The sequence below is a fragment of the Mobula birostris genome, chromosome 19, assembly GCF_030028105.1.
Source record: "Mobula birostris isolate sMobBir1 chromosome 19, sMobBir1.hap1, whole genome shotgun sequence".
Classification (NCBI taxonomy): Eukaryota; Metazoa; Chordata; class Chondrichthyes; order Myliobatiformes; family Myliobatidae; genus Mobula; species Mobula birostris.
In genome coordinates this window covers 66926786-66940167 of record NC_092388.1, presented here as the reverse complement: position 1 = coordinate 66940167, position 13382 = coordinate 66926786, and the positions used below count along the sequence as shown (strand labels likewise).

At 43.7% G+C, this 13382-nt stretch overlaps 1 protein-coding gene across 7 annotated transcripts in view; it reads left to right on the top strand.

Moving 5' to 3' along the window:
* LOC140212666 (atypical chemokine receptor 4-like) overlaps nucleotides 1-13382 on the top strand; it is a 41215-nt gene that overhangs the window by 21114 nt on the left and 6719 nt on the right. For 2 of the 7 annotated variants that reach the window (XM_072283774.1, XM_072283773.1), the window contains one exon: nucleotides 5316-5584. The exons of 2 other annotated variants lie outside the window; for them this stretch is intronic. In XM_072283774.1, coding sequence (XP_072139875.1) covers nucleotides 5507-5584 — 78 coding nt within the window. In that variant the 5' untranslated portion in view covers nucleotides 5316-5506. 3 more of the 7 variants (XM_072283777.1, XM_072283772.1, XR_011889764.1) reach the window with 2 other exon arrangements.

The following is a 13382-nucleotide window of genomic DNA, read 5'->3' as shown; positions in this document are numbered from 1 at the left end:
GAAAAAGCACAGATAAATTTCAGTAGCTCCAGTTTTTTCTTCATCCTCAAAAATCCTCTTCAGTGCCACAGGACAGGTCTCAAGGGACCTGAAGTATGACGTAAAAGCTGGCCAGCTTTGCAGGAGACGTTCGACAGCTGGATGAAGAGAGAGCCATCGTGTGCAAACAACGCAGAATTTCACGCCACTCAATGTCAACAAAGGCAAAAAATGAACGCAGTTCCTCTCTTCAGGAAGCAGATATTGAGAAGTGGCTGTAGACCTTTAGAACAAATGTCTCAATATCCACTGACAGCTGCTCACAGGCGTGCTTGCAGGCGTTATGAGCTGTGTGAGCTGGGCAATTAGCTTTCAGAATGCAATTGTTGGCACTGCTCAATAACTGGTAAACTGGTGTTTTCCAAAGTTTACATTGGCATTATCTGCTGCATAGGCTGTGACGTGTCTAATATCCAGTTCATACTTTTCCAGACAGCTCATCAGAGCTTGATGTATGCCATTTGCAGTTTCATCACTGTCTTCATAGAAGTCAAGTAACTTGCACTGCACTCCATCAGACACAGGGAAATATCTCACGCACACTGGAAACATTTTTCTATCTCCCTTGTTTGAGGCATCGGTAGCAACTGAGAAATACGTGGGCCCCGTGGGCTCACCTTCTTCGGTAGGGGACAGATCATCCATAATATCCCACACAGACTTTGGTCCTAAAACATTCATTGTAATCATCTCAGCTTTCGTTCTTCCCAAGTGCATCTTCCTCACAACATTTGAGTCCTTAAACAAAGCACCGTTGAGCTTAGCAAGACAGTAGGTGCTGTTGTAGCAGAGTCCGTGTTTAACTGTGTGGTACACATACGAGGTTTCACTTGCCGCAATCTTGTCATTTTCCGCGATAGATTTCATGAAAAATGCACCAATATTGCTTGCACCTTTAGCTAGTGTGGCCTTCTTGTGCACTTCTGTGGAAGCATTCTGAGTTAGGTCATTCTTACCTCCATGGCCAATTGAGAATTCCCGACGGCATAAAGTACGGAAGGCCTTTGTCGACGTCGAGACACTGCTGACAGGCTTAACCCGCGTCTTTTTTACTTCCCATTGCTTGTTATACAGCTGCACAGTCTTTTCTTTTTTGGAGGTTTATCCATATTGGCACATGCCAAACCGACTGAGCAACACCAGACGTTACTGAAACTTTTTGGTTGGGCAGGAATTGGCAAAATATAGCACACAACTGATGTGCATCAGGGGGCCTGTGATTGGATGACAGATGAATCACTCGTGTGTAGTGTCAACAGCACATGCAACATGCACACACGCTGTTGTATCAGATCTAGGATCTGTCTGTAAGCGTGCCCTCTGGTGATCACAGAGTAGTAGCAGTCAAATACAGGAGAAGGGTGGTCCCGTATGGAGAATACGACGAGACGGTTCCAAACACAAGGTAGCGGCAGACGGCCGGACCTGCCTAGCAAAGGCGTGGATACAGACGGTTCCCAACACAAGGTAGCGGCAAAAGGCCAGACCTACCTAGTGAAGGCATGAACACAGAGACAGTTCAAAACAACAATAGACAGTTCCTTATCTTGCTCCAGCGATTGAATTTGACAGCTTTGCAGGCAAGGGTTACAGGCGAGGTAAGGCTTCAGACAAGGCAAGGCGAGGCAAGGCTTCAGACAAGGCAAGATGAGGCGAGGCAAGCTTCAGACGAGGTGAGGCAAAGCGAGGCAAGGTTTCAGAGGAGGCGAAACCAGGCAAGGCTTCTGACGAGGCAAGGCAAGGCAAGTCTTCAGACAAGGCAAGGCTTAAGGCAAGGCTTCAGGCAAGGCAACAGAAGGAAAGGAAAGGAAGGGAAGGGAAGGAAGGGAAGGAAGGGAAGGGACTCAGATGGGGTTTATGGACAGGAACAATCCAGCAGCCAGAGGCTGAATCCTGAAGCTATTTATGAAGCCAGCACAAATGAGAATCAGCTGCTTCAACAGAAACTGGGGAAAACCAGAAAACCTGGAGTAAGAAACATGGACTAGACCGTGAACCGGAATGCGGACTGCACGGACCGGGCCATGACAATCATGGAGTCGTTTTTTTATTCTATTACAACTTTAAGCAAGTCTACAGGGAGTTTGGCCTCATCACATAGGACATCAATAGCGTAGCTCCTTAGCAGCTAGCCAGCTAGTTTAAATAACGGTAGCTATGCTAATGAACGAATGACACTTGTTAAACTCACCTCAACATGTCTTTAACAGTCATTTAACCCACCATGGGCAATAGAAAAGTCACTGTTACAAACAGTGCAGCGAGCAACACTGTCATTATTTTGACCCCTATTAGGCAGGCGTACACTTTAGTGTAGTCTGGGGTGAAGTACGTTTTATATTTCCTTTTTTTGGAACACTCTGCCATGGCGCTGCAGGACACTAAACTGAACTGATGGACAATGAAAAAGAGAGAGAGGTCAACTGTAAAGCCCACCCACAGAGAAAACATAGAAACATAGAAACATAGAATATAGGTGCAGGAGTAGGCCATTCGGCCCTTCGAGCCTGCACTGCCATTTATTATGATCATGGCTGATCATCCAACTCAGAACCCCGCCCCAGCCTTCCCTCCATACCCCCTGACCCCCGTAGCCACAAGGGCCATATCTAACTCCCTCTTAAATATAGCCAATGTACTGGCCTCAACTGCTTCCTGTGGCAGAGAATTCCACAGATTCACCACTCTCTGAGTGAAGAAGTTTTTCCTAATCTCGGTCCTAAAAGGCTTCCCCTCTATCCTCAAACTGTGACCCCTTGTTCTGGACTTCCCCAACATCGGGAACAATCTTCCTGCATCTAGCCTGTCCAATCCCTTTAGGATTTTATACGTTTCAATCAGATCCCCCCTCAATCTTCTAAATTCCAACAAGTACAAGCCCAGTCCATCCAGTCTTCCTTCATATGAAAGTCCTGCCATCCCAGGAATCAATCTGGTGAACCTTCTTTGTACTCCCTCTATGGCAAGGATGTCTTTCCTCAGATTAGGGGACCAAAACTGCACACAATACTCCAGATGTGGTCTCACCAAGGCCTTGTACAACTGCAGTAGTACCTCCCTGCTCCTGTACTCGAATCCTCTTGCTATAAATGCCAGCATACCATTCGCCTTTTTCACCGCCTGCTGTACCTGTATGCCCACTTTCAATGACTGGTGTATAATGACACCCAGGTCTCGTTGCATCTCCCCTTTTCCTAATCGGCCACCATTCAGATAATAATCTGTTTTCCTATTTTTGCCACCAAAGTGGATAACTTCACATTTATCCACATTAAATTGCATCTGCCATGAACTTGTCCACTCACCCAACCTATCGAAGTCACTCTGCATCCTCTTAGCATCCTCCTCACAGCTAACACTGCCACCCAGCTTCGTATCATCCGCAAACTTGGAGATGCTGCATTTAATTCCCTCATCCAAGTCATTAATATATATTGTAAACAACTGGGGTCCCAGCACTGAGCCTTACGGTACCCCACTAGTCACCGCCTGCCATTCTGAAAAGGTCCGTTTATTCCCACTCTTTGCTTCCTGTCTGCTAACCAATTCTCTAACCACATCAATACCTTACCCCCAATACCATGTGCTTTAAGTTTGCACACTAATCTCCTGTGTGGGACCTTGTCAAAAGCCTTCTGAAAATCCAAATATACCACATCCACTGGCTCTCCCCTATCCACTCTACTAGTTACATCCTCAAAAAATTCAATGAGATTCGTCAGACATGATTTTCCTTTCACAAATCCATGCTGACTTTGTCCGATGATTTCACCGCTTTCCAAATGTGCTGTTATCACATCTTTGATAACTGACTCCAGCAGTTTCCCCACCACCGACGTTAGGCTAACCGGTCTATAATTCCCCGGTTTCTCTCTCCCTCCTTTTTTAAAAAGTGGAGTTACATTAGCCACCCTCCAATCCTCAGGAACTAGTCCAGAATCTAACGAGTTTTGAAAAATTATCACTAATGCATCCACTATTTCTTGGGCTACTTCCTTAAGCACTCTAGGATGCAGACCATCTGGCCCTGGGGATTTATCTGCCTTCAATCCCTTCAATTTACCTAACACCACTTCCCTACTAACAAGTATTTCGCTCAGTTCCTCCATCTCACTGGACCTCCGTCCCCTACTATTTCTGGAAGATTATTTATGTCCTCCTTAGTGAAGACAGAACCAAAGTAAAACTGATGGTCTACTTAGCACAAAGAGAGACCAATCAGGATGCCCTCTGTCACCCTCTCGCTACATCTGTCACTCGCTCGCTCTCTCTCTCTCTCTCTCTCTCGCTCTCTCTCTCTCTCTCCCTCTCACTCACTCACTGTCAAAAAATTGATTTCCAGGATATTGTATATAAATTGCGGGCGTCAGAGAACCGCTATCAATATGCAGGAGACTCCCGGAACTTCCGGGAGAGGTGGGATGTCTGGGCATGCTGTGTTGGAGCCAGAATGTGTGATGACATCTGCAGGCTTGGGTGTGTTACCTGAGCTACAGCTGACAGACAGAAAATACACCAGGCTCTCTCCTTCTAAGGAATTTTGGCAATGCATTTGCCATTGTCACATGTGAAGAACTGCCTGAGTCACTTCCTGGAAGTCTGCAAATACCAGGAGAGCATTTCAGCAAAAGTAACTGCTTTCACGTATAATTAGGTAACTCTTCGCTTGACTGAAGAAATACAAGTGTGCAGTTGGAACCTCATGACAAAAGCATCAAATCGCATTTCCTTTCTTATCAACATTCAGCAAAATACTTGCTCAAATCTAAAATTTGCACAAAAATATTTCCTGTCTTGTTTCAGAATTTACCCCAAACATCCGTATGGGCCATGTTTAGCATTCCCTGAGGGTCGGCCTCCACACCCCTCTCTAGAGCAGCATTCACACCACGTAGTATCTTTGTGTTGACTTTGCCAAAGCATTGCACTCCAATGCAACAATGCCAAGGGATCAATCTTGTGGCCTAATCTGAGCCCCTGATTCCATGCGGACCACCATACTGCAAAAGAATCAAAAGACATTCTATAGGGCATTCACATCCCTTTCAAGAGGTGCAAAGTGCAATGAACTATTCGTGGACAAGATATCGAAAAGATAGCAGCAAGCTCCCACAGAAACAATGTGAAAATGACTAGATACCCTGTTTTATGACAGAATAAATATTGGCTACACCCACTCGCCTGTGCTCCATAGCACAAATGTTGATGCTAGAATCTGTAATTGGCGGGAGGAGCACAGCTCTCCGGTGAAAAATGATATTGTATCCACTAAACAGGGGCCGTGGACAATTCTGATTTGATGGAGACGGACGTGAAAACACAGAGGAACATCTGGAGAAATTTCTGAAATGCTCGTTCGCTGCTGTTGTTACTGCGCGGTTGGGAATCTTTTGGAGGGAAGGCCTCAAAATCCCCGGCTTTGCCTGCTTTTGGCGACGGAGAAGGAGGTCGAATCGTTCAGATAGAGATGGCGCTCAGTACTCGGTGTCGGAGAGCTGATCAGAGCTCGAAGTTTTCGGATGACTCAGAGTCGGACCGTGGTCAGGTATGGCAGGGAGAGTTTTTCTTCCTTCTCCCGTCTGCGTGAGATGTGGGACATTTGAGAGACTTTGAACTTTTACTGTGCTCATGGACTTCTTCATCAAGTTATGGTATTGTTGCACTGTTGTAACTATATGTTATAATTATGTGGTTTTGTTAGTTTTTTTCAGTCCTGGTCTGTCCTGTGTTTTGTGATATCACACCGGAGGAAATATTGTATCATTTCTTATTGCATGCATTACTAAATGACAATAAAAGAGGACTGAGTGTCTTCATAACCTAATCCAGTAAGTTTAGATTGACTTAGTGTGTCAAATTCCATAACTTTGTACCTCAGCCACCCAGGGAAGAAGGTGTCAGAGGCAGTCCATGGAGGTGGTACAAGGCCTTGGACATTTTTGTTGTAATTGCAAGACCATGTTGGACATTGGTAATGTAGAATACTATTCGACTCGCTAGTTCATTGATGCGACTGATGGCGGGAGAGTCACGTGTCCTCGCTGTGGCCCTCATACCTCGGAGTTACCTGTTGTGGCTGCCGGGGAAGGAGACGCCGGAGCAGACTGTGTGCCACCGAACTCTGCACTGGGTTGGGGACCGGCCCGTCCTCTGGGTGTCAGTCATAGTAGTCATAGTCATACTTTATTGATCCCGGGGGAAATTGGTTTTCATTACAGTTGCTCCATAAATAATTAAATAGTAATAAAACCATACATAATTAAATAGTAATATGTAAATTATGCCAGGAAACAAGTCCAGGACCAGCCTATTGGCTCAGGGTGTCTGACACTCCAAGGGAGCAGTTGTAAAGTTTGATGGCCACAGGCAGGAATGACTTCCTATGACGCTCTGTGTTGTATCTCAGAGGAATGAGTCTCTGGCTGAATGTACTCCTGTGCCCAACCGGTACATTATGTAGTGGATGGGAGACATTGTCCAAGATGGCATGCAACTTGGACAGCATCCTCTTTTCAGACACCACCGTCAGAGAGTCCAGTTCCATCCCCACAACATCACTGGCCTTACAAATGAGTTTGTTGATTCCGTTGGTGTCTGCTACCCTCAGCCTGCTGCCCCAGCACACAACAGCAAGCATGATCGCACTGGCCACCACAGACTCGTAGAACATCCTCAGCATCGTCCAACAGATGTCAAAGGACCTCAGTCTCCTCAGGAAATAGAGACGGCTCTGACCCTTCTTGTAGACAGCCTCAGTGTTCTTTGACCAGTCCAGTTTATTGTCAATTCGTATCCCCAGGTATTTGTAATCCTCCACCATGTCCACACTGATCCCCTGGATGGAAACAGGGGTCACCAGTACCTTAGCTCTCCTCAGGTCTACCACCAGCTCCTTAGTCTTTTTCACATTAAGCTGCAGATAATTCTGCTCACACCATGTGACAAAGTTTCCTACCATAGCCCTGTACCCAGCCTCATCTCCCTTGTTGATGCATCCAACTATAGCAGAGTCATCCGAAAACCTCTGAAGATGACAAGACTCTGTGCAGTAGTTGAAGTCCGGAAGACAAGACAGTCCCCTGTGGAGCCCCAGTGCTGCTGATCACTCTGTCGGACACACAATGTTGCAAGCACACGTACTGTGGTCTGCCAGTCAGGTAGTCAAGAATCCATGATACCAAGGAAGCATCCACCTGTATCGCTGTCAGCTTCTCCCCCAGCAGAGCAAGGCGGATGGTGTTGAACGCACTGGAGAAGTCAAAAAACATGACCCTCACAGTGCTCGCTGGCTTGTCCAGATGTTGCCCTCCCATGTTCACTTGGTGGAAGAGAAGCAGGATTGCATTCATCTGCGGCCGCATTAGTGCAAGATGAGGACTGCTGCGGGATAGTTCTTGCAGAAACATGGCTCCAGGTCAACATCCATGATCCACCAATCTACAGGACATGATGCTCAAGGACTTGGGCTATTCTTCTATCATTTTTTTTGTAACTATGCTGTTCTACTTTCGTAATTATATGTGCTGTGTGCTGTGTATGACTTGGTTTTGTGTTTTACACCTTTTGGCCCCAGAAGAACGCTGTTTAGTCTGGTTGTATTCGTGGGTATGGTTGAATGACAATTAAACTTGAACTTGAAGCCTAACAAACAATGTGATCCGGAGCTCCCTCTCTCTGTGAGGCCGAATGGCAGGCTAGATGATAAACTTTAGAGTGGAGTCTACTGAACTGAGAAGTTAAATAGAGTTGGCACCTGGCAGTCTGATGCAAGCAGCTTGTTCCTGTGTATGTGGGGAAGCAGCTCACAGGCTTTTCCATCAAGTGACTTTTACATAGAAAACACAGCTCCACACACCAGATGAGTGGACAGTTGGCCTTTGATACAGTTGCTACTGAGCTGCTCACATTTTTTTGCCTCTTGCTGGGTTCAGAGATGGTGCAGCAAGCAAACTCCTCCTTACAGCTTTGGAGACAGATTTACCTATTTATTCAATGTACTATCTCCAATATCCTGTCCCCTCCACTGTGGTGAAGATCAAATTCTATGCGACACATCTTTTGCGCTCTCTTGGTTATTACTTGCCTTGATGCTCTGTTAGTCCCTACAAACTCTCTGGATAATCTGACTTAGCATCCATCATAAGTACCGAGGGAAGAATCTGTGGTGGAGATACAATAGAACAAAATACAGGGGAGTGAGAGTAATAGGATTGTTCATCATATCTTTGTTCTGTAGTGTGCTATTCTCTTCTGAACTTTTGAAGCTTGACAAAGAGGGACTTCCATCACAACTTTCCAACCAAACTCACCACATTTGGCAAGAGGGGGGCAAGCAAGGGGGCGTCAGAGGTGACAAAAAAGCAAGAAGTATTAGAAAAATTAACGGTCTAGTGAGAATAAGGAACTGAAAGAAATAAGTTAAGTTAAAAAATGCATGAGAAAAATTGCTGAGCTTGAAAGACAATAAATCCCAATGAACAATATCCGAGAGCTTTGAACGAGCTAGCTACAGAGATAGCTGTTGCTCTGGTATTTAAAATTCTGATATTGCTTCAGTGGATTGGAGGTTAGCAAATGTAACCCCATTGTTTAAGAAAGGAAGGAACAAGAAAAGTGGGAATCACCAGCTGGGTAGCCCCACATCAAAGGCAGAAAATTGCAGCAATCTTAAAAAAAAGATACAATAATAGGACACATTTTAAAAGTATAGAATAGCAAGATGTGACTTATAATGCAAAATCATGCTAAACTCCTCAACAATTCCAACTCTAAATTAGACTGATGTCAAGCAAAGGTTTAACTCCACATTTTTGTTTGGTCACTGTGGCTATACTTTGCCTCCAACAAGCTTCCTGCTGGAGCAGCCCTAATCTTCAGGAATATTTGGCAGAAGAACTAAACCAAAGCCAGCAACCTCCCTCCCCTCCCCTCCCCAATACCGCAGACCTACATCATCAGCTCAGAGGCCCTGTTACATGCAGCTGAGTACATTTGGTAGTTTATGATGTTTACATGCCAACAACAGACTTCAGAAATATCTTCTGAGCTTTGTCACAGGAAGAGATGATCAGATATCAAAGAAACAATTCAAGGATGTTCTCAGAGTTTCCTTGATAATTGGAACTTCTTACTGACTTGTGGCCCACGACTGCTGAGAGTCTGGAAGGCCTATTTACCATTTAGCATGAGAGCCATGAGTCCATTCACAGTAGCCTCACATAAATGGTGAAGGGGGCATACCACCCCCCCAAGCTAACTACCCATTTATTCCCCAGGAATCTCCTGCCCCACCTGAGAAAAATTCAACATCGTCCTCATCAGTCACCTCAGAACGCAGAGAATGGGAGTGAGAAAGTCCTTCCCAACTCCACAAGTCGAGCCTGAGAGAGACGAACGCTGTGATTCTCGGTGGTGATGTTCATCAGTTGCAGGAGTTGGGAGGAAGTACAAGGAGGACTTCTGAGCAGGGCAATACCTTGAGAAAATATGGAGCGATGTGGAGCAAAAGGATATAAACATACTTTTGGCTGACAAATTGGCCTGGAGCTACAGGAAACCCATAAAATCTACAGTCCTTGTTTGTTGACTGCAAGTATGATCCAATGAATTCCAAATATAGACCTTTTCAAAATTCTTCAGAAGAGGGCAATCTATTCCATCCCACAATAACAAGTGATGGGGGACAGATATGAATTCCTCTGTCATTATGTCTTGGAAAGCATGTAGTGTTACAGAAATTTCAAAGAAGCAAATTCCAACTGAAACATAAAATAAGTGGAAATAACATATATATTATTTTGCAAGCAGTTTTAAACATGACCTCTTAAAACCAAAGGGGGTCCATTTTGACCCAGATAAGTTATGAGTGTCTTCAAATTATTTTAAAAATTTCATCTTCAAAGGTTGTTTTATGGTCGCTTGAGGAGGTGAATGGTCAATGTCCATTGGTTAAAATCACTTGGCAATTGCAGTTGTTTCTGTTATAATGTAGGAAATCCAGGAGACCATTTCTGTAGTCAGCTCCTATAAATAACAATATAACAATCTGTTCTTTCACTCTTTCAATAATAATCTTCACATTTACAGATTTATAGAACAGGGCACATCTGCAACACAGGACAAATCAAAGTTTACAAGCTTACAAAGTTTACACTCTATCAGTACAACGTTACAGTTCCTTCAAACACTTAGGTCCATCAGACCTAAGACTATTATTGTTGTCTATTTAATATTTCAATAATATTTGAGTAATCTTGTAAATATATAGTTTGATTAAGCATTCTTGTTTGTGGATTATATGTCTAGATATGTGAACTGCACACGTCATCATGCTACCATGTGATATGTGCATACTTCACTTAAAGTAAACATGACGTTAGACCCACATTTCAGACTCTCGTGTCTTCTCTTAAATTAGTTTAATGTTTTGAAGTTACAAAACATAACAGTGGTGATGAAGTATTTTTAAAATAAACCCGACATGCTGAAGCACAGCAGGATTTTCAAACTGTGAGGAATGGCGAGTAAAAAACGCAGCCTAGCACCTGCAGAGACTGTTGAGTTTTTCAAAAAGACAGAAAATGAAAGAATTCATGCAATCATAAACAGTGAGGACTGGGTGAAAATTATCATTAAAAATGCAGAAATGACTGGCAATGTTGGGAAAAATTGACACGTTTGATTACACAACAGTTAACTGGATTTTGTATACAGTTCTGAGCAAATTGAACAGTATTTTAAAGCAAATGGAATAACCAATGAGAAATGTACCAATTTTGCTGAATGCATTGAGCTTAAGGCATACAATTTGCTTTAAAGGTTGATTGTTGTGGAAATAGCAGGGGCTCTGACAGAAATATTTCAAATGTCATTAGAAACGGGGATGGTGGTACGTCAGTGACTTGGAGGATGGAATTGACGGCTTTCTGTCCAAGTTTGCAGATAACACAAAGGTAAGTGGAGGGGCAAGTAGTGCTGAAGAAGCAGGGATCCTACAGAAGGACTTGGACAGATTGGGAGAATGGACAAAGAGGTGTAGAGAAATGTACGATCATGCGCTTTGTGACAAGGAATAAAAGCAAAGACTATTTTTTTAAATGGCAAGAAAATTAAAACATCAGAGGTACAAGGGGATTTAGGGATCCTTGTGCAGGATACCCTAAAGGTTAATTTGCAGGTTGAGTTGGTGGTAAGGAAGGCTAATGCAATGTTCACATTCATTTCAAGAGGACTAGAGTATAAGGGTTAGGATGTATTGCTGAGGTTTTATTAGGCATTGATCAGATTGCACTTGGAGTATTGTGAGCAATTTTGGGCCCCATATCTCAGAAAAGATTAGGCATTGGAGATGGTCCAGAGGAGCTTCTTGAGAATTATTCCAGAAATGAAAGGGCTAACATATGAGGAGCATTTGATGGCTGTACTCACTGGAGTTTAAATGAATGAGGGTGGATCTCATTGAAACCTATCAAATATTGAAAGGCCGAGATAGAGGATCAGAATAGAGGGGCTTCCGTTTCGAACAGAGTTGAGGAGGAATTTCTTTAGCCAGAGTGTAGAGAATCTGTTGAATTCATTTTCACAGATGGCTGTAGCAGCCAAGTCATTAAGTATATTTAAAGCAGAGGTTGATGGTTTTTTTGGTTAGTCGGAGCATCAAAGGTTATAGGGAGAAGGCAGGAGAATGGGGTTGAGAGGGATGGTAAATCAGCCATGATGAAATGGAGAGCAGACTTGATGGGCTGAGTGGTGTAATTCTGTTCCTATGCCTTATGGTCTAAGTAAATCTCAAAGGAAATAAATTATCCCATGGGCAGACAACTGAATAGATCCTGATTAGAGAGGCAACAATCAGGACTTCCATTCATTGACAAACTAATTTTCATATTGATGATGTCACCTGTGGCAAGAAATCAAAGCCTTTATAATGAACCTTGTTCCTTTTGAAAATTAACTCGCTCCTCCACGGGCAGCCAAGACTATGAAGCTTCTATGAACCTGCTGTCAGGTTAAATTAGCACAAACCGTGACTGGCTTTTCGTTGCCCGTGATCACCCATCTACCTGAACAGCAAGACTGTGAGCCGTAATTATATAGAGTCAGTACAGTTCTCAACACTTGCAAGTTAAATTGTGTTGATTATCAGTTCTCGTGAACTAAAAATCAAGTCAAGGAACAGCATTAATTACCCATGCAGGTTCCTTCAAGATACTTTGAACTTATTTTTGTGTAAAGGGAATAGATTTTTGGATAAATGATGCCACACATTTACTGAACAGATGCTTTTAATGAGATCTCAAGACATGCAGTAGGCAATTCAGAAATGTCTTTGTTCAGATGGTGGTAAAAATCTGGTGAGCATTACTAGCAATTAGAAATTTACACCAAGAAGCCACTCAGCTCATTGTGACTATGCCAGTTAAAAACAGCTCCCCAGCCTACGCCCACCCTCCAGGACTAGGCTCAATCATTCCAGAGCTTCTTGGAATCCTTTGAAGTTTAAAGGACGTGGAAGTTTGCCTCAGGCAGTATCCCAGGTGCCAAAAAGCCTTTCCAGATCCCTCAAAACATCTAATCTTTTATTCTAAACCATATCATCTAGTTTTAGATACTTTTATTGAGAGAAAAGTTTCCAACCATCTGCACTATCTACATCTCACATAGTTTTGTATAGCACTATCAGCTCCTCTGTTCCAAGGCAAACAAACTTGGCCTCGGCAGCCTCCATCATAACCTGAAAAGTCTCACGCTGGTCAGCTTCCTGATGAGTTTCCTTTGTCAGTTGCAGTTATTGTGTGACAATCAGAAATGTACACTTAGATCAGCTGTGACCTCATCGAGTATTTTATAAAATTGCATCATAAACTCTTTGTCCTGACTAATGAAGGGAAGTGCACACACAAAATACCTCAGGAACTCAGCAATCCAGGCAGCGTCTATGGAGAAAAGTATAGTTGACATTTCAGGCCGAAGCCCTTTGGCAGGACTGACAAGTGACCCATATCTGTTCTATACTGCCAACTTAGGAGATCTTTGGTTTTTACACAAAGAGCACTTGTCCCTCAGTACACCTTAGGGCCCAATTGACTATGTCCTACCCTTGTTAATCCTTCCTTGCACCTGTCAGGATTAAACTCCATCTGCCACTACTCAGCCCACTTCTTACAAACCATCAATATCATCCTAGCAAGGGTTCCCAATCTGGGCTCCACAGACACCTTGGTTAATGGTAAGGCTCCATGGCATGAAAAAGGTTGGGAACCCCTACCCGACAGCCTTAGGTTATCCTTCTCGCTGTTAATGACACCATCAATATTCTTGTCACCTGTAAACTTACTACTCAT